This window comes from Dermacentor variabilis, chromosome 9 (assembly GCF_050947875.1).
Source record: "Dermacentor variabilis isolate Ectoservices chromosome 9, ASM5094787v1, whole genome shotgun sequence".
Classification (NCBI taxonomy): Eukaryota; Metazoa; Arthropoda; class Arachnida; order Ixodida; family Ixodidae; genus Dermacentor; species Dermacentor variabilis.
Genome location: NC_134576.1, coordinates 23,092,581 through 23,114,585, shown reverse-complemented (window position 1 = coordinate 23,114,585; position 22,005 = coordinate 23,092,581). Strand labels below are relative to the sequence as shown.

Genomic DNA, 22,005 nt, shown 5'->3' with positions numbered 1-22,005 from the left:
TGTTTTGAGCGGGGAAACGAAGGCGGCATAGCGGCTAGCCCGTGCCGTAAGGGGTACTTGCCAATAGCCTCGCACGAGGTCCAGGGTAGATATATAATTTGACTTTGACACCCTCTCTACCCTTTCTTCCAGGTTCGGTATCGGATATTTCTGATCTCTGGTTATCGCGTTCAGACGCCGATAATTGACACATGGCCTCAGATCTTTTCCTGGAGCCTGGACTAGTATCAAGGGCGATGTGTAGTCGCTCTCACTTGGTACTATAACCCCCAAGTCACGCATGCGCTGAATCTCCTCAGCCATGATTTTTTTTCTGCACGGGCAAACAACGGTACGGTTTACTGCGGATCAGTTGCTCAGAGGCTAACTCGATGTCGTGCTCTAGGACCATTGTTCTTCCGGGATGGTTCGAAAAAACCTCCCTAAACTCTGAAACGATTCTCTTTAAATCCTCCTTTTGGGCGGCACTTAAACGCGCTTCCTGCGTCAGCTGTTCCAGCATTAGCTCTAAACCACATACAGTAGAACCCCGCTGTTACGTTCCTCACTGCTGCGTTTTCCCGGCCGCTACGTCGTTTTCATCCGGTCCCGGCATAGCTTCCATATGATCCTATGTATAAGGAACCCTGCTGTTACGTAGTAGCTTTGAAAACGTTCCCGCATGATACGTCACAACTTAGCACCCCGAACCCGCCTGGGCTAAAGTAGGCAATGCGCTCCAACCGCCATTTTGGCTTTTGACGAGTTTTGGCCAGGCTTGGCCGGGCTTGGCTATAGAACTGGCTACAAGAAGCCGCACACCAGTTCGAGAGGCCGCCACTAAGTGGCCATTCGTGAAAAATGCTCTCACTATCATCACTGTGATTATGGTCACCGCGTGGTTTTCGGACGGGTCGACTCACGGAGGAAGGGAACTTGGGAGAGGCGGAGAGGCCCACACGTCACTCTTTGTGAAGCTAAAGTGAAGCCGGAAGTTGGCGTTGCTCCGCCTATCGGGCGAGCTGTCCTCTCTTGTTTACGTTTCTCGCGAAACCATGCCGCGCCGCGCGCAACCGGACTGCTCGGACGCGTGCACTCCGCAGCAATACTAAACAATTGTTAGCACGTTAGCATGACTACGCCAAATAGGGCAAAATTTCCCGCGGATGTTCCTTCGTCCGTTGCCATTGCCGTGGCGCAGTGACGACGAGAAGCACGAGCCGCATGATGCCGGGGCGTTGCCAAATCCTAGCTTTGGAGAAGCCGTCGCGGCTCTGGACCTCCTCTGCAGGTACGTCGCACCTCACAGCGACGCTGACAGCAATGCGGCCTTCCAGGCTATTGAGAAACGTGTGGTGGTTTCTAGCGAGCGAAAGAAACGGCAAGGCACCATTCTGGAATTTTTTAACTCCTAAGCGCACTCTGTGGAAATAAATTGTCTATAGTTGAAGCTGCACCTCTTTCATTCATTTTCAGAGCTTTCCTCACTGTTGCGTTTTCCAGGCTGTCACGTTTTTTTTCCCCGGTCCGGTGAAAAACATATGAACGGGGTTCCACTGTACCTTCATATCAGCCGCCGTCAGGATTTCGGCCCCTTCCTCATCGTCAGCATTTGTTGTCATGCTTATAATTGCGTGACGCTGAATGTAGGGTTTCATCAAGTTGCTGTGGTAAATTTTGTTGGGCCGTCTCCCTAATTTAACTTCGTAGTTGGTATCAGAAAGCTTAGTTACAACCTTTGCGGGCACCTCCCAATGAACCTCGAGCTTGTTTTTTTTTCGACGGTCGCAGCAACTTCACTTGGCTACCTTCTTCGAAGGTGCGTTTTTTTTTTTTTTTTGCTGACTTATCGTAGTATTCCTTTGACAAGGTCTTCGCCACCTTCATGTGGCTCTCTACAATATCTTTGGTTTTCCCGAGCCTCTGGAGCAGGTCGAGGACGTACGAGACTACATTTAGGTCGTCGTCACTGCCTTCCCAAGACTCTCGCAGCATGCGCAGCGGAGTTGTTAGGCTTCGGCCATATACAAGCTCTGCGGGGCTAAAGCCAGTGCTCTCGTGGGGAGCCAATCTCAAGGCGAACATAGCAGCGGGAATGCACGCCTCCCGTCACAGTGACGCTCAAAGCACAGGGCTCTCAATATTCGCTTCAGCATTGAGTGCATCCGCTCTACTAGGTTAGATTGCGGGTGATGGATGGAACTGGGCACTACTTTAATGCCGCATCTTTCCAAAAGAGTAGAAGTTAGGCAGCTGGTGAAGACCCTGCCATTGTCGCACTGAATCTCGGAAGGGAACCCGACGCGTGCGACCATTGAGAGCAGAGCGTCCATGACCTGGGAGGAATTTAGCTCCTTAAGAGGTACTGCCTCGGGGAACTTGGTCGCGACACACAGGGCGGTCAGAACATACCTACAACCGTTCGTTGATTCTGCAGAGGGCCTACAATATCGATTACTAGTCGCCGAAAAGGTTCGGATATGACTGGCATCAACTTCATGGGTGCCTTCCACTTGTCAGTGGATTTGCTGATTCTCTGGCAGGTGTCGCAAGAGCGCACGAATTGTTCGACATCCTTCCAACAATACGGCCAATAAAACTCCTGAGCCATTCTAGCCTTGGCTTTTTTAAGCCAAGATGCCCTGCCCACGCATTTTCGTGCTCGAGTTCCAGAAACTGTCGGCAATATTTTCGAGGAATCAGAAGCTGCTCATATTTGCGACCCTGCTTATCCGTGTAGCGGCGGTGCAATAAGCCAGATTCCTCGTAAAATGAAACCCTCTTTTTTTCCACTCCCAGTTTGATGCTCTTCATCAGATCGGCTATTGAACAGTCTTCCTGTTGCTCGCGAATCAGAGTTTCCCTCTCAACTGCAGCCAGCTCCTGCCAGCTGGCGGAAACCGGAGCGAGTGTGGAGCCTGCGTCGCCTAACTGCGGCGTCGTGTCCATATCGCGGCTAGCACTGCACGCGTCACTCCCAGTCACTTCCAGGACACGCTCGACCAGGCCAGCCTCCGAACTCTGCCTCTCCCGTGCCTGCTCGCCACTAGAGTTACCTTGATCAGTCCGTGTGCCGCACTGCTGTTCGCTCACTGACTCAAAGTCAAGTTCCCTCGACAGCTGGCGCACTTTGGATCGCGTGAGGGCCATATACGCCACGTCGGCAAAGAATGATTTGCCCTGATCCTTCAGCAGCTGCTCCGAGCTATTTGAGAAGAGGTAGGGAAAGTGCTCCGGGAGGGCGGCAGACACAGCGGCTTCTGTGCTAAGTTTCCCAAACTCTCCTTCAATGATAACCGTTGCGATCGGTAAACAGACACTCTCCTCCTCGGCCACTTGCCGTATCCAAGCGCACTCTCCCATAAAATCACTCGAGGAGACGAAAGACGGGTGGACAACATCCATAGTTGCTGCAGAGTCCCGAAGTGCTCGGCACTTCTTGCCGTTTACCTTAATTTCCTGCACATATGGCTCCAATAGTCGTATGTTTTTGTTAGTTTCCTGTATTGTTGCAAACGCAATTTTCTCTGGGCAGTTCACAGCGATGTGCCCTTGCTTTTTGCAATTGTCGCAAGTTAACGGCTTCCGTTTGTCAAAAGAACGCGTCATATCATTTCGCTGCTTGGCACCATCGTTAGCATTCTGAGATGCATTCTGTCCTTCCCTTACAGTTTCTTTGGTAAGAGACTCGTCTTTCAGAAACTCACGACGCGTGATTTGCTTCTGTTCGTCGGGCTTACTAGAAAACCCATCTTTCCTATCTGCTTTTTCTACGCGCACTGCCTTGCTGTGCAAGCTGCGGCGGGTGTAATACTCTTCCACTAACTCTGCTGCCTTGTTTAGCTTAACCTCCTTTAGCCTATCTTGCAGCCAGAGCCTGACCTCTTCATCAATGCCACGGTAGAACTGCTCCAACGCGATGCATTCGACGATTTTGTCGCGGTCGTCGTAAACCTCTTCGCCCTTCAGCCATTCCAACAGGTCGGCTTTTAGACGAAACGCGAAGTCAACATTCGACTCCCTGCCCTTTTTTGCATACCGGAACCTCTGCCGGAAAGCTTCGGGCGACAATTTGTACTTCCGCAGTAGCGCTTCCTTCACACCACTGTAGCTGTCAAACGCCTCTTTCCATAAGCAAGTTATTACGTCCGATGCCTCCCCAGGAAGCAAGGCTAACAGATTATGTGCCCAGAGGGATCGCTCAATGCTATTCCGTTCGCACGCGTGCTCAAATTTCACGAGGTATTTGGCCATATCCTCTCCGATGACAAAGGGTGGAAGTTGATCGCGTATTCTTGGACTGTTAGAAGTGAGACTAGGTGCCGGCGAGCTATTTCGGGTCTCCAACTCTTTCATTTTAAGCTCGTGCTCACTGACGCTCCTTCTCTTTCCTTTCCTCCTCGCAACGTTCCTTCTCCCTCTTTTCCTCCTCGCGATGTTCCTTTTCTGCCTGCCGCTCCCGCCGTCCATTGATATCCGCCCAGGCCTCTTCGGCTTCATCCGCCGTTACGTCCCCAGTCCTCATGGCCTCAAGGATCGCATTCTTTCTTTTGGTTGGGGCCAACTCAATGCCCAACTCCTCACAAATTTGGAGAAGTTTTTTGACCTTGTACTTCTCCTTCACACTGTCCTCCTGCTGTTTACCCTTTTTGAATATACCTGCTCTACGCTACTATAATGCTACTAAGACATCCGCAAGTATTTCACACACTTCCCTGTTTACCCCCTCAGCAACCCCTGGTTTTCAAAACACTCTCACTAGGCTTGAAACACACAAGGTTAACACAATGCAACACCAAATCCTTCTCTAAGCTACTGTAACCTGTGTCAGAGAAGGTCTGGTGTTTGAGGTAAACTTCAGAAACTCACTGCGCCGAGGTAGCCGATGCCGGTCAATCCCGTAGCTGCCATCCACTGTTACGACTTTGCGGTGGTTCCGTAGCACTCGTCACCTGTTTCGTGACAGAGCGTTGGTAGCGAAGACTCCAAGTCAGGCGTTGGTGAGAATAACGAAAGGGACTTTATACACTATATATAAGTCATTATACAGGACAAGATCAGATCGGCATGAGGGCCGAGAGCTCACAGCAAACGTGACTGTTTCCGCACGGCGACGTCCGGCGAGACACCAACGCGTGACACATCTCACTCCACTCGAGAGCGGCACTCAGCTCACGGTGGTTCGGTGGATCCGGTTCTCCCGGCGGCGGCAGCGAGGCTTATAAAGCCCCGAGAAACGATTGTCACTCAAACGGCCCAATACAAAGCCAGCACTCGACGGTCGTCCGAGAGGTCCAACCAGCGACAGTGCTGGCCACCCGTTTCAAATTTGCCGCGCGCGGTAACCTCCAGGGGGAAGGAAATACGGCGCCGGGCTGTCTAGCACTTTGTTGCACGTTTGGACATGTCGCTCGCCGATGCTTCTCCTCAGGACGCCGCTGCCTGGCGGCTCAGCATCATGACTTGTCAAGGGAGAGTAAGGGCGCTGTGCCTTTTGGCGCAGCCCCGGGTTTGTCCAAAGGGCGTTCGCAGGATAGATTCTGCATCTTGTAGATTCGGAATCCGGGCTGGTCGTACGGGCACAGCAGTGTGCTAAAAGATGTGTATTTGAATTTATTTAATATTGCATTTGCTCCATACAGCAGTCTGGCAACGTTAAGAAGTGATGACATGACTTGCATTCTGTGTGGTCAATATGCACTGTACATGTGCAGTTTCGTTTTCATGTGTTCGTCTTGGCAGTCAGTATGAGAAATATTTGCCGGCATTCTCTCATTCGAGCTATATTTTTTGCTTGTGTGAAAAATATTGTGAGCAAAATGCAACAGTGATGCTCTTGCTGCACTGTTGGATGCTAAAAAGTGCGGCATAAGAAGAGTCTTAGCACAGCGTGCGCATGGTTTTGAAATGTATTGGAACAGACGACATGGCGGTAGCCCTGCAATTCTTGAAGTTACACAAGCCAGCCAGGGTTGCTGTTGGGGGGGGGGGGGGGGAGTAATCCTGGTGGCAGTGACTTCAAATTAATATTTCGGGTCAAAATGTGCTTTGAGAGCCTAGCTGTTACTTGCTTGTTTATTGTGTGTGTGTAACCACAGTGGTTTTTCTGCTCTCAGTTACCATGATAAACTGAGAATTGTTGAATGACCATGCCATGGCTCCTTGAGCTTTTGATCATAAGAACTGGCTTCACTAACTCCGTTAATGCATGTTACTTGCAGGAGTCCACTCTTGGACGATTGGTCAGCGCTGCCACATAGGTGGTTACCGCTCGGCCTACTATGTGGCACGACTCTGTCCTCACACCCAGTGCATCAGCGTGGTAAGCAAATTTGTTCGTTCAACTACAGCAAAGTGCTGTTATCTTAAAGCTGTAAAAACCAGAAAATTTTTTTATAAGCAGAGTTTCAACAGAAGTGCTATCATGAAAATAGAAGCCAGTACTACAATCGAACCCGACTATATCGAACCCATTTACATCGAATTATTCTATATATCAAACAATTTCTGGACAAGTTATAGTTACAATGAGTATATGTAGCAAAAATTCCACTTACATCGAACAAAAATAGCAGCGACTCCCGATATATTGAACGTCAAGCTGTGGAAAAATGCCCGCAGAAGTTGGCTTTCCCTCGTGGTGGCAGGGAAACTAGGCGGCGCGGCTCTATCCAACCGCTCTCCCTACCGTGACTGTGCTACGTTGAGCGAGCCATCAGCACCCCCCTGCAAGAAATGATCCTGGCCCACCCGCAGCGCTTGCTCAGACAGCCAATCAGAGGCTCTTGTACCCTCGTCGTGCAAGATGGCGAAAGTGCGAGGCTGCTTTTCTGGTTCATTGTGAGTGCATCTTGTGGGCCTTCTCCCGCACTGTTGCCGTGATGAAGCAGCAGAATTCGCCTTTTGTAGTGAAGCTCGAAATCATAAATCGGGTCGAACGCGGTGACATGTCGGATGTCCCCACAGCATGCAAGATTCTGAGGAGCACTCTCAGCACAATCATGAAGAATAAGGGGAGATTAGAGCTAAAGTGGCCAAACTCGTGACCCAGTGCCCTTGGCGCCCGACGCGTACACACGGGTGTGTACGAGTGGTTCATCCGAAATTGCTTCAGCCGTGCCGGCTACCGTGTGCTCGGTGATGACTATAAATTCTGATGAATGCAGCGAAGCCGTTACTGGTGTTGCCGAAGTTTGGAGCGAGCTGTCAGAATTTCCGGAAGCTGTTGACGAATCAACGGTGGACAAGTTCGTGATTGCAAATGATGGTGTCGCGACCACAGGAGAGCCCCGAAAACGAAGACTACATTGCCGACATCGTACCGAGCACCAGAGAAATCGGGCACAATGAGGAAAGCAACGACGTTACTTTGCGCACGTCCTCCAAAGTGATTGGTGCGCTCGCACTAGTCCGGTGCTTTTGCGCGAATGCGGAAGGTTGCAGCCTCAGCTGCTCAGACTCCTTAGACTAAAGTGGAGAAGTGCGTGCGTCACTGGCAGTGAAATTGCCTAAGCAGACGAAAAGGCAGGACTATTTCATGTGAAACTAAGCTAATTCCATCAATAAAGTGATTTTATAAATGGTATGTGCTTTTATGACATCCAATTATTTAGCAGGCTTATATCGAATTATGCTCTGTATCGAACTGATTGGTGTTTTTTTGTGAGTTCGATATAGCCGTGTTCGACTGTATAAGCCTGTTTCACATTCAAGCAACTTTGGCCTTTAAAGGTGCACATCCGCTGTTGTGTGAGTAAGCCTTCTTGCCTAAAACCTGTTTTTGGAGCCGTGCACACCACTGTGATCATGATCAAAACATCTAGAAAAATTAAAAAGCTGCGATACAGCAACCAATGGCTCATGAGCAGTGACGCAAACATCGCATGACAGGGCCAGGGTTGAAGGGCGTGTGGCACGAGGAACTCACTGACTTGAGCAGGTGATCTAGCAGACGACATCCAGTGCCAATTTGCAATGTCTTGCACTCCCTTCAATGAGCTGCTCATCACTCATGTTATGCATCATCTACTTGTTTAAGATGCTAAAATGAGAAATTTTTGGAAGGGATATAACAGGAGGATTCTTTGGGGAGAAATTGTGGACACCCTGTAGAGAATCAATGAGTTTGCTAAGTACACTGTCTTTCTGGCTGCACGAATATGACTGCTTATGTCTGGCAATGATGTTGAGAAAAAAGAATTCAGTGGTGATTTAACACTAAATTCGAGAGAAATGCATTAGCATTATGTCACACCTCTTTGATGCAACGGATCCAGGATCTAAACTGAGCTCACCACATTGCAAAGTGTTGTTCAGGAGCTCATTTTACGCATGTCTTGCCTCTTCTGCAGCGAAGTGCAACTTATGGTGCCCAATGGCAGCCTACTGTCAGTTGCACTGCATATATATGTACAGTTGAATCTCGTTAATCCAAACATGCCTCATTTAGACCGTCGGTTAATCAGAATTTATGCTGTAGTCCCATCAAGGTTATGTGTATTCTAATGGGCAAAAACGCCTGGTAATTTGAACATACTGCGCTCCGACAGTGCTCTGAGCAGCACACCAAGCCACACAGCAGTGCCTCCGACCAGCATTGCTCTGACCCCACCAGAGAGGAAAACCTTAGAAGACACCTCTCAACGCTGTGCCCGGAAAAAAAAAAACAAAAAGAAAATGTGGAGAAATGTCCACCTTCTTTCAAATGGCAAAGGTGCCGTTTCTGCGTCGTGCCAGAACACACGTGTATGTGCCTCCCCATCTCAGCCGTGCAAAGAAAAGGGCAGTGAACGCTCCTCCTTTCTTCTAATCTGGTCATGTGTTGCCGTTGAATGCTATGGCTATGGCGCATTGGGAAGCAGTTGTCCCATGAGAAGCAGTTGACCCGGTCGCTCAGTGGTGTCATTCTCGGTGCCGTGAGATACAATGCATTGGCTAGGCTTCGGAGGGTGCACATTCGCAAGCATCATGGCGAGCCGGGCACGTATCGCCCACCAAAGGACCTCAATCGAAGGTGAAGATTCTGCATGAAGTTGAAAAAGGTGCCCTTTCCAAGACAGAAATCTCCAAGAAATATGACATCACGAAGAGCACGCTGTGAACGTATACTAAGAAAGGGAGTCCATCATCGCTGCATATGAAAAGCAGCAAATTCAACCATCCAGGAAGAGGCTGTGGATGTCAGCACATCCCCAACTTGGAGATGCTCTTGTCATGTGGATAAAACAGGTTTGTAGGCAGAATCTCCCACTCAGTGGGCGGATAATTGCAGCCAAGGCGAGGCAGTTTGCAACCAAGATGGCTGTTGAAGAATTCTCAGCATTGGATTGGCAGCAGTCACGATTCAAGGAATTCCACAGGTTCACTTTCAAGACTGTTTGCGACAAGAAGGCAGATGTTGATGCAGCCATATGTAGAGAATGGCTCTGTGGAGATCGCCTTGCCTCCTACTTGGTCGATGACGTCTTCAACACGGCCAAGACGGCACTCTGTTACAAACTTCTCCCCAACAAAACGGTCACTTTTCAAGATGACGATTGTGCCAGCAGGAAGAAAATCAAGGAAAGGCTAACGGTGATGGTGTGCACAAACGCAATGGGCACGGAGTATTGCCGATTGCATTTGGTGATGGCGTGCACAAACGCAATGGGCACGGAATATTGTCGATTGCTCTTAATCTGCAAAGCGGCTAAGCCTCGCTGATTCAAAGGTGTGAAAACCCTTCTCGTTGACTATGTTGCCAACAAAAAGGCATGGGTGACAATGAATATTTTTTCAAACTGGGTCCGTGTGCTAGACAGAAACTTTGCTGGAAAAGGCCGGAACATTATTCTTTTAGTTCACAACTGCATGGTGTACTGCAATGCCAAAGACCAACGTGCGATTCGCTTGGATTTTCTGCCTAAGAACACGACAGCTCTGCTTCAGCCTATGGACATGGGCAGCATCCAAAATTTAAAAACTTTGTACCACAGACATATCGTGGAAAAGATGCTGTTACGCCTTAACAGCGAGAAAGCACATGCCATCGATCTCCTCGGTGCAGCATGCATTCTTGCCACTGTGTGAAACTCCACTAAGCCGGAGTCCATTGCCAATTGTTTTCGAAAATGTGGTTTTGTTGAACCTGCGGCTAGTGGTGATGTGGAAGAAGAGGCAGCGCAGATTTTGTCTGGCAATAACTGCATGTGTGAAAGCGCCAGCAGCATTCTCCCGGACGGCGTGTCTTTTGAGAATAATGTGCAGGTGGACACTGGTATAGAGACGTGGCATATAACTGATGCAAAGATCATTCAGGCTGCGTGCCCTCAACAGGCTACATCTGAGGAGCCTTCTGCCCTCAGCAGCTACTAGGATCCTGAGGCGAGCGATCAGATGCCTTCCCCTCTCCACCTAGTGTAACTGAAGTACCATCGGCGCTGGACATAGCCATGTGCCAGTTCTCTTGCCAGCAGAATGGAGATGCTGGGTTGAAACTGGTTTTCAAGCTTCGAGCAATGTTTATTGAGTTGCTGCATGACAAGCGTGTGCAGGTGCACATCACCGATTACTTCTGTATGGTATGGCCACCTGTATAGTATACTTGCTGCAGCAACTGCAGTGGCCTATTTTCTTTCTACACTAACTGTACGATATAGTTACTTGTTTTGGCAACTGTACTGTCTTATTGCGCTGACTGTTGCGGCAACTGTAGGTGTTCTATATGCTTTCCCGAATGAAACCAAATGAAATCTTCTGATCTGCTGTCTTGCTTAGGCTATAGTTTATTTTGCAGAAACATGGTAGCATTACTTGTTGAGCCAAGTGTATTGGCCTACTTGCTTTCTATGCCTTATGTAACTGTAGGTGTTCTAAAGGAATAATAATAAATCTCAGTAATCGTACTGTTACGGGGAGAAAAGACGCTTGACAATATATTTAGATGATATATACAACGGGCAGAAAGCAGGCATATAAGATAGAGCCCGTGCGCACGACTATCGGCGATCGTCGTCTTCGTCAGTCCTCTCATCATCCTTTGCTCCTGCGGTGCCTCTTAGCATGACCCTCAGTGGCGAAGGCACTGTCCCGGTGTTTGGTAGTTTTGAGTGATATCGCTTCAGTGGAGCTGATGTAAATGATATCAGAGGAGGATCGCGGTGTGGAGGTATCGAGAGGTTGTAACGTGTAGCTCACGTCTGTCACTTGACGCAAGACACAGAATGGGCCTGAGTAGGGTGATGAAGGCAGCTTCTCACAAAGACAAACTTGCTGTGCTAGTTTCCAAAGAAGCACAGTGTCACCAGGGTTAAAGTAGGCATCGCGGTGACGAGCGTCATATATGAGTCATTGCTTTCCTTGGGAAGTGGTCAGACGCAGGCGTGCACTCTCACCTGCCTCGGTCACTCTAGATATGGCATCTCGGGCATATTCTCGTGTATCGAGAACGGCTAGGAGGATCGTGTTAAACTGTAGTATAGGGTCTCGTCCGTACAAGAGAAAAAATGGAGAGAAACCAGCAGAATCATAGCGGGACATATTGTAGGCAAATGTTACGAATGGCAGAGCGGCATCCCAGTCATGGTGGTCAGTTCTATTGAGCCGCTCTCTGAGGCCGTTGGTCTGAGGGTGATACGCCGTTGTAAACTTCTGCTTTGTAGCACATGTGTGCAAGATGTCCTGGACCACCTGTGAGAGAAAGTAGTGGCACCGGTCGGTAAGGAGTTGTCAGGGAGCGCCATGGTGAAGGATCACTGCATCGAGAAGGAAGTCAGTGACGTCAGTTGCACAACTGGTAGGGAGAGCCCACGTGATCGCGTAACGGGTGGTGTGGTCCGTAGCAATTGCTATCCACTTGTTCCACTAAGCACTAGAGGAGAAAAGCCAAGGAGATTGAAACCAATTCGAAAGAATGGCAAAGATGGTATATCAATTGGCTGAAGATAGCCAGCTGGTAGGGCTGCTGGTTTTTTGCGGTGCTGACAAGATTTACAGGAGGCGACATAATGGCAAACAGAATGGTAAATACTGGGCCAGAAGAAATGACGTCGAACACGGTCATGTCTTTGAGACTCCCAGATGACCAGTGGTTGAGACATCATGCAACTGTGTGAGCACAGTCTCCTGCATACGCTTGGAAACAACCAGCAGCAGTTCAGGGCAATCAAGGTGCATGTTGTGACAGTACAATATGCCATCTTGCTGCACAAACATATGTGAAGAGAGTGTAGTTGGCAGGTCTATCAGGCTGACAATGATGTCCTTGAGGTAAGGGTCGCATCGTTGCTCATTGGCAATGTCGCCAAATGCGGTAAGCGCAAGTACGCAAGTTGACCCGTCGGTCTCAGGCTGGTCTAGTCGGTCTACTGGATGATGTGACAAGCAGTCAGCGTCCTCATCGAGTAGGCCTGTCTTATACACCACTGTGTGACAGTACTCTTGGAACCATAGAGCCCACCGACCGAGCTGTCCGGCTGGATGTTATAAAGACGAAAGCCAGCATAGGGCGTGGTGATTGGTGATGACCACGAAAGGCCGTCCATAGAAGTAGGGGCAAAATCTACCTACTGCGCAAACAAGGGCGAGGCACCCACATTTGGTGATCGAGTAATTGCGTTCGGCTGGTGACAGAAGATGGCTAGTATATGCAATGACGTGGTCGCAACCATGCTGTCATTGTGCCAAAACAGCACCAATACCGTGGCCACTGGCGTCGGTGCGAACCTCTGTTGGGGCGGACACGTCAAAGTGGCGGAGAATCGGCGACGTGAGTCGGTTCGTCAGCTCAGTGAATGCACTAGCTTGGTTGGGACCCCAGACAAAAGTCGTGTTTTTCTTAGCAGGTCCATTAGAGGGCGTGCCATGTCAGCAAAATTTCGTATCAATCTACGGAAGTAGGAGCGGAGGCCTACAAAGCTTCGAATGTTGGTTGTGCAGGTGGGCACAGGAAAGTCCTTGACTGCACGAACTTTCTCCAGATTGGGACGAACACCGGAAGAGTCAATGAGGTGTCCGAGCACAGTAAGTTGCCGGCGGTAGAAGTGACCTTTCGTTGAATTGAGCTGTAGTCTCGCCTTGCGAAACACTGAAAGAACTGTCGAGAGACACTCGAGGTATGTGTCAAAACTCAGCAAAAAGGCAATGACATCATCGAGGTAGCACAAGCAGGTTGGCCACTTTAAGCCATGAAGGAAGGCGTCCATCATTCATTCGAATGTGGCGGGAGCATCGAGTAGCCTGGATGGCATCACCTTAAACTGATAGAGCCCATCAGGTGTAATAAATGCCGTCTTTGCACGATCCATGTCATCAACTCCAAGCTGCCAATACCCAGAACGAAGGTCTATCAAAGAAAAATACTTGGAACCACTGAGACATTCAAGGGGAGAGAGAGAGAAACAGGAATATAGGAAGGCAGGGATGTTAACCAGTCAAGGGTATGGTTGGCTACCCTACGCTAGGGGAAGGGAGAAGGGGAAGAGAGAAGGGGAAGAGAGAGAAGGGAGGGAGAAGGTGTAGATACGTGTACAGACAGTACTCGCAAACCAGATGTTGTGAGAAAGCACAAAAGTGCCTTCACTGCCTTCTGAGCCGATGATCGGTGGGGACGGTGCTCTAGTAATGTCTGTTCACTCAGAGGACAATCATCGAATTTCCTGAATGCATTGGACAAAGATTGTCTTTTTGTTTGAAATTGAGGACAATGGCACAATAAGTGGTCAATGTTCTCCTCGCATCCACAAACATCATATGTAGGACTATCAGTCATTCTAATTAGTGCTGAGTAGGCATTTGTGAAGGCAACTCCAAGCCACAACAGACATAGAAGAGACGCTTTGCGTCAGTGCAGACCAGCCGGAGGTCTGAGTTGAAGTGACGGGGTTAGTCTGTGCAGCCTTGTGTGCTTTGCGTGTGCAGTATTTCACTCTGCTAAGGAGATCTTGCGAGCTAGATTGCTAAGTTGTCTCATGACGTCGGTCCTTGAGAGAGGAATGGGGACACAGCGCTCTTCTTGGTTTGGCATCCGAGCTGCCTTAGCTGCCTCATAATTTCCTATGATACCGCAATGACCTGGTGTCCACTGAAAAGATATATCATGGCCTTCTCCTAAATGATGGACAAGTTGCACGATTTCGCATGTGAGCTGTTCGTGAGTTCCATGTCGGAGAAACGACTGCACACATTGCAAGGCCGGGCTTGAATCGCAGAAGACTGCCCATTTCTTAGCACTTTCAGCACTTATCACATGAAGCGCGTCGCGGAGAGCCGCGAGCTCTTCCGCTGTAGACGTAGTTACATGGGAAGTTGTGAACCGCTGGCTTATTCTCATTGTTGGTATAACTACAGCACCACTGGAACTGGTTGATGTAGTTGATCCATCAGTATATATGTGTGTGCAGTCACTGTATTTCTCGTACAAAAGAAGTAAAGTTAGTTGCTTTAGTGCTGATGACGGCAAGTCCGACTTCTTCTGAAGTCCTGGGATTATAAGATTTACTTGAGTATGCCGCACACACCATGGAGGAATGAAAGGTCTTGCCGCAGGTGTGTAACCTGACCTGAGAGAAGCACGGTGCACGAAGACATTGCACTCAATGTCGTGTGGGGCCTGTCTACTGGGAGACTTGCAAGGTGGTGGGTAGGGGTACGGGCGAAGTGTCTTATGTGCACACGCATTGTTTCAATGCTAACGTGCATTCTAAAAGTGGAATCTTGAGCGACTGCAATAACTTCAGTCGTTGACGCACTCCGCGGTAGGCCAAGGCATATTGTGAAGGCTTGGCCTTGTATGCTTTGGATTATATCCAGGTTAGTTCTGCAGGTGTTGGACAAGACCGGTAGGCTGTACCGCAGGAATCCAATAAAGAGGACCCCGTACAGTTGCAGCATAGATTGTATTGGCACTCCCCAGGTCTTTCCTGCTAGGAACTTAGACATATGGCAAATTCGTGTCAGGCGTTTTCGCACGTAATTCACATGCGAGGTACAGGAAAGATTTCTGTCGATGACCACCCCAAAAATCTGTGACTCGTGCTGTACGAGATGAATTGTCCGTCGACGGATATCACATATGGAGACATTGATTTCCTGGTAAACGCCACCACTGCACACTTTTCATATGATATATGAAGTCCTTGTTCTCGAAGGTAGGATGATGTTAAAGCTGCCTTCTGTAACTGCGTGTGAAGCTGCAGTCGCGTAACAGCCGACATCCAAATGCAAATGTCGTCGGCATAGATGGAGAGCGTAATGGTGCATGACAGGATGTCGGCGAGCCCACTGAGTGTTAGACTGAAGAGCGTTGGGCTCAGTACTCCACCCTGAGGCACCCCGCGGTTACTGTAATGCTGAGAGGTCGGGCCATCCTCGGTAAGTACGAAAAAGGACCTCTTATGTTGATAGTTACTTCTCCAGAAATAGACCTTGCTGCTAAGTCCTACTGCATCTAACGCGTTGAAAATCGCTTCGTTCGTTACATTATCGCACGCTCCTTTAAAATCCAGAAACAGGGCAGCAGATAGTCTTTTGCAGGACTTCTGGTGCTCGGCGTAAGTCACCAAGTTGATAACATTGTCAATGGAAGAATGGCCACGCCTGAAACTGACCACTGATCTGAATATACCTGGTAATGTTCGAGGTACCATTCTAGCCGTGCTAGAACCATCTTCTCCATTAGTTTTTCGACGCAACTGGCAAGCGCAATTGGTCGGTGTGATGCAATGTCTACAGGCGACTTGCCAGGCTTGAGCAGTGGAATTAGGCGACTGGTCTTCCATTCCTGGGGAACCGTACCTGTCTGCCAGGAGTTGTTGAACAAGAGCAGGAGCACTTTCCTAGCCTCTTCACCAAGATTACATAGGGCACGGTAGGTTATACCGTTGGGTCCTGGTGAACATGAACGCTTGCACAAGGCCAGTGCAGCTTCGAGTTCATCCATGGAGAAAGGACTGTCCATGCGGGGGTCACGTGAAATCGGTGAGTGGTGGAGCGTCGATGTTACAGTGGAACTAGTTTCGCCAGCGATCCTCCTGCAGGAAGCTTCTGCGACGTCAATCTCGCTGCATTGTTGGTGAAGTGCCAAAGACTTAAAAGGGTGGCGCTGCTGATAGGTTCCACGGAGACCACGAACAGTTCTCCATATGTGAGACAAAGGTTTTCGTTGATCCAAAGACTCGCAGAATGACTTCCATCTTTGCAATGCAAGTTGGTTTGTGTGATGCTGAATTTTCTTTTGAGTTCTTCTGGCCAACCTCAAGTCACGTACAGACTTCGTGCGCCTGTATCTTCGCTCTGCATGGCGACGAATTGCATGAAGCTTCTCCATCTCAATGTTGTATTCGGTGCGTGTATATATTCTCGGAATCAAATGTGTGGCAGCCTCTAGGGCATCCTTTACGATGTCCTCTAGGCTAGACGACAAGTCATCACTGCAGTTGTGTTCGACAATTGAACATTGGCCAGTCGATGCATTGTGTGATGCCGGCTAACTTGGAGTCCATCAGCCCTTCAATCCTAAGTGGGTAGGTGGTTACTTCCCCGCGTTTCAATATCCGAAAACCACCTGACATTTCCAGTGAAGGAGCGTGAAACAAAGGTGAGGTCCAGGCAGCTACAGTAGGCAGTTCCACGCAAAAAGGTGGGGCTTCCATCATTTAACAAGCGTAGTTCTTGTTCGGAGGCAAATGACACTAATCTTCTGCCTCTCAAGTTTATCTTAGAACTTCCCCAGAGATGGTGGTGGGCATTAAAATCTCCAGTCATCACCAAAGGCTGCGGAGTCACTGTCGTGATTCGCCGTAACTGCTCGCAGTCCAGCTGACTTGAGGGCGAAATGTAGGCTCCAGCTACTGTGAAAGTGAGCTTGCCTTCACTGTGAGACATACGTACTTGTTTTCTTGTTAGGTGGCACTGGATGATGGACATACGTAAGATCACGTCGTATGAATACGATGATCTTGCTGCAGTCTCTGTGGGTGACGGACATGAAACACTCATACCCAGACAGTCTCACGTTATCTGATAGGGACTCGCAGATGACAATGATTGGGAACTTATGCGTGAACACAAACTGTTGAAAGTCCGACATGCGACTTAAGTCCTCTGGCGTTCCACTGAAATATTGATGCGTTCCGGACTTAGTCACGAAATGACGGTGTAGTATAGTGTCGCCCCCTGCCAGATCTCTGTGTTATCATGCATTTATGTTTTGTAGTAGTTTAGCTAGATGGCGCACCCCCCTTCTGTCATGTGACGAGCTGGAACCAATCAGGAGGTGTCATCTGGCTCATGAAGTCCTATTTAGTAATAAACGGCCGCTAGCCGGCTCAGTCTTCGTTCCGGTTTCATCAGGAGCAGTTAGCTCCGAGTCTCCTTCACTGCGCCGGCGCTCGCCACGCGTTCGCTGGCCGGGGGCCCCCACTTGCCTGCCGCTGCCGACACAACAGACGGCTTCTGGAGAGCCATGATTTCAACCAAGAGCTGCAAGAACTGGACTCAAAGTGTCCAGCACCTGTAGTGCGCTTTGTGCAGACAAAGATTTCATGTTCGTAAGTATAACGCGAATGGCATTCATGAGTGACCGCAGAATGTTGATGACCTGGAGATCATCAGCTAGCGTCGTTTCAACAGTTGCCGAAGCAGTCGATGTTGGTGCGTTTTGAGGCAACTTAGCAGGGATTTGTGCCCACGTTAGCTCAGGCCATTCTTCCGGACGGGCGAGCCTCTCTGCTTTGTTTGCTTTCCTTGTATCTGTTTTGGTGGCACTGTGCGTTGACTCGGCAATCCTTCTGACGGGAGATGGCGTGTTCCTATCTGCAATTGCAAAATGTCGTGAACGTTTTCGGTGTCGATGCCGACGTCGGTGAATAGCGGCAGCAGCCTCTTGATGCGTTGAATTGTCCCGCATCATTCGTTTTAGGATCGCGAATTGCTTCCGCATCCACGGACAATCCTTTGATGAGGCCTTGTGAGGACCGCTGCAGTTAGGGCGCTTCAGAACATCTGTGCTGCAGGCGTCTTCTGAATGGGACTCAGAGCACCGCGGACACACGATGTTGTTCACGCAGACACCCTTTACGTGGCCAATCTTGCAACACTTGAAACACTAGAGGGGCTTCAATACGAATTGTCGTACTGGATGGCGGACATGTCCTACTTTGACGTTGGAAGGAAGGCTGTCTCCTTCAAACGAAATCTTCATACAGCGTGTGTTTCCCAGTCTGAAAATTCTCGTAATGAAAGTGCCTCCTGTCATTGGCTTGATCAGTATTGGCAAGTCATCATTTGGGATGGCAACGTCAACATCATAAATGACGCCCACAGTACCATCGCCGCCTGTATGGATCATTGATCGCACTTTTACGTTGCCGATCTCCGTTATATTACGTAGGTCTTGTAGGGCGCTGCGATATAAGACATCAACTGCCAAGGCATTCTCTCGCGAGTTTATTCGCACGTCTTTAATCTCATTTGGTGCGATTCTCTTGGGTAACGAAGAGAGGACTTGCCTGTTGAGGAGCCGCAAATTGGTCGCCGGGTACATGGGCATAAAGAGCATAGTGTGCGGCCAGCACAGTGGTGCACTCTTCACGGTAGAAGCACTTGGTGACGAAGATGCCTGCAGTAGTCTTCTTTTCGCTGATGTACTCATCATGACCTGGAAAACGTTGTATGACAAGTCGTAGCTGTCTGAACATAATTCAGTGGCCTCGCCGTCAGTATCGCTTGACGCACTTCCACGTTTCCTGGACGCTATCCGACCTGACGACTGTGCATCAGGAAAGTCCTCGGAGATCTCTTCATCCATTGCCACAAGGAGGGAGCGGCAGCTCCCAGAAATGCAGGGAAACAAAGCGAAAAAGCACAAGCGTTCTATTAAAGAATCACTTCGTCTTCCACCGAGACAGTCAAGGGCATCATCTGTATGAGGTACAGGGTACATGCCTGTTTTTGTTACTTGGTTAAGATTCTGGTAGTTATAACAGATGTGTCAGCTGTTGTCCTTCTTTCTAACGAGCATGACAGAAGATGCCCATAGGCCTGAAGAAGGTTCGATGGTATCACAGGCAAGCATTTTGTCAACTTCCTTTTGTATAACTTGGCGCTCAGTGGAGGAGACATGATAGGGACGTCGGTGTATGGGTTTAGCATCGCCGGCGTGAATCCAATGCTCGACAATTCTTGTTTGGCCCAGTGGTAGGTCATTGAAATCAAAAATGTCCTGGTACTACATGAGCAGGCCCTGAAGTGCATGTATGTGTTTGACTAGAAGGTCAGTGTCGATCATCTTCATTATGTTATGTAATATTGTGCGGTTTAAATCAATAGCAGCAGGAGGCGGTTCAGCAGGCCCAGTTAAGACGAAACATGATAGTCGGAGGCTGGAGCTAGGGTGGTAAGAGAGATACCCTGGGGTATCACTTGAGGGCATAGTCCAAAATTCACAATAGGGAGACCTGTGGCATTTCCCTTTATACTGATGACTGAGTGTGGGAACATGACATTCTGTGAACAGAGGAGGGTAGCATTGGGCGACATGATGTAATCGCCGTCATCGACAGGGGGATCAGGAGAGACGTCAATGTACATCACGGATAGATGTGGTAGACGAATTTAATTGGCGGAACACAGCCGATTTACTGCAAGATCAGAGGGCTCAACGGCATGAGGTAAGGCGAGCTCCAAGCCTGCAGAGCAGTCAATAAGAGCCGGATGTGCCGAGAAAGTCAAATCTTAAGATGATGTCATGTGGGCACTGATGCAAGACGTAAAACAAAACTGAAATGTGGCGTCCGGCAACAGGGACACGGGCGCCACACAACCCAGCAACAGCTGCAGTGGCACCATCGGCTAACCGGACTACAGCAATCGGAACCGGGGTAACAACTTTCTTCAGACGAACACGGAGGTTTGAGTTCATGACCGATATGTGGGCGCCGGTAACAATGAGTGCGATGAGAGGTATACTGTCCACGTGTACGTTGATGAGGTTGTGATGTCCAGGTAGTGTGAGCAGAGGAATTTCGGGTCACGTCGTCGTGGCAGGCTCATCTCTCGGAGCTGCACTCGTCAGTTTTCCGAAGAGCGGCGGGAGTATGAGGGAGGAGGAGAGCGACGACACAGAGGTGAGTAGGGCAGGTGTTGGGATGGCGAAGGGGAACGGTTTGATCGTGCTGGTCATGATGGTGGAGCGTTGTCATTGTCATTGTGTATCGGCACTCAGGAACTACCACCTGGATGTCGGATGTTTCAATAACTCGGCCAAGGCTGCGAGTTCCAAGCACTGTGTCGACGGTGGGAAATGTGTCCAACGCGTCCACAACAGAAGCAAATGGGCCTGTCATCAGAAAGGCATCGTTCTGTGGAATTCTGATAATGAGGACGAATAGTTGGACATCTGTATAACTCAGGTGTGGCAGGCGGGTGGTAGTCAGGTTCGTTGACTGGGCCAAGCATCTGTAATCCTGTGTTTGCTAGTTGTTGACGCATTGCGGTTTGGATAATGGAAATAGTTGCATGGGACTCGTTGGGGTTACACACTTGAAGGGGAACTGGGGAGGCAGCTTGTCACGCGTACGTTAACGCCTGGTACGCTTGCTTCAGCGGGCGGAAGGAACACACGAACGCAAGATGCAATACACACGTAACATTCATTCAATCGGCTATTTTAGTAACAGGAACAGACGGTCAGATTCAACACTTATCACACACGGAATGCGTCCACCCTTGCTCAGCTTTCCGCTCACACTACCGCGTTTACAAACGTCTGTGCGGCGATCGTCTATTCGCTGTAGTAGTGGCGCTTACAGTACCGGTTTGGTTCGACGCGAGTATCGGCGTCCCCCCGGTCTGTGGTCCGTCGATGCGATCTGGTCGTCGTCAGTCGTTAGTGTCCGGCGTACCCGATGCCCCGGCCGACATGACGAAGGCACGGTCGCTGCGGGTCTGTCGCGCTCCGGCAGAGCGCGGCTCGTGCCGGCTGGCGCTCCCGGTGCTCGCCGGCCCAGCGTAGTTCTCCGGACGGGACAGTGACTGGCTGTAGCCAGCCTCCGCGCGTCCACGGTCAGCGGCACAAACGCTGACGTGTCCTGGCGGGTAGGTCCGGGCCAGCGGTAGTTCCGACGTCGGACATCTGCTCGCCGAGCCTGGTACTCGGGCGGGGCGTCGATGTGTCGCCTAGGACTTGGGGCAGGACCCAGAGAGGCGATCTCCGGCCGTCTTCTCCTGGAACGCTGCGCCCGGCCACCCCGTCCTTTCCTGCGCGCGCCCCTTCTCCAAGATGGCGGCTCCACGCGCTCGCGCTCCACTCCTTCTTCCTCGTCTTCTTTCTTTCTTTATGATTGTCACTCCTGACAATGGCCCCCCTGTTTTCCAAGTTTTCGCTCCGCGAAAACTTCCCTCACTGCTCGTCACCTCTTGGATGTACACGGACACTGCACTTCCACTTCACCACACCACATATAACTTCACTTCGCCACTACTTCGTTCACACGTCACTGCACTTCACTTCACTGCACTACATCACACATAACTTCTCTTCGCCGTTTCTTCCTTCACACCTCACTGCACTCCACCGCACTTCACTGCACCCACACGCACATCACGCAAGTTTCTGCTGAGTCTTAACACTACGTCAATGTCAACGGTGCCACCATTCACACAGCACTGTTCTACTTTGGTAGCGGCACCTTTTGGCTTCCTAAAAGATCACTCTACTCATAAAATCCGCACCCACGTTGTCTCGCCCTTTAATATACTGCACCGAGAAGTCATACTCTTGTAACACTAGGCTCCAGCGCATGACTTTGGCGTTGTTGTGCTTTACCCGGTTTAGATATTCTAGTGGCTGATGATCAGTTTGCACAACGAACTGAGTCCCATATAGATAAATATGAAATCGTTTGACAGCCCACACTAAAGCGTAACATTCCTTTTCTACTGTAGCGTAGTTTCTTTCCCGGTCATTCAACTTTCGGCTTGCATAAAGGACAGGGTGCAATACACCATCAGCCTCCTGCAACAGCACAGCGCCTACACACCTTTCCGATG

The 22,005-nt window shown here is 49.7% G+C and overlaps 1 protein-coding gene across 2 annotated transcripts in view; it reads left to right on the top strand.

Moving 5' to 3' along the window:
* Window positions 1-22,005, top strand: part of LOC142592547 (mitochondrial tRNA-specific 2-thiouridylase 1) — a 170,946-nt gene that overhangs the window by 94,908 nt on the left and 54,033 nt on the right. Inside the window, exons 6-7 of one of the 2 annotated variants that reach the window (XM_075704054.1) lie at window positions 6,201-6,301; window positions 12,895-12,978. In XM_075704054.1, coding sequence (XP_075560169.1) covers window positions 6,201-6,301; window positions 12,895-12,978 — 185 coding nt within the window. The remainder of the gene's footprint in view (window positions 1-6,200; window positions 6,302-12,894; window positions 12,979-22,005) is intronic. The other variant, XM_075704055.1, reaches the window with a different exon arrangement.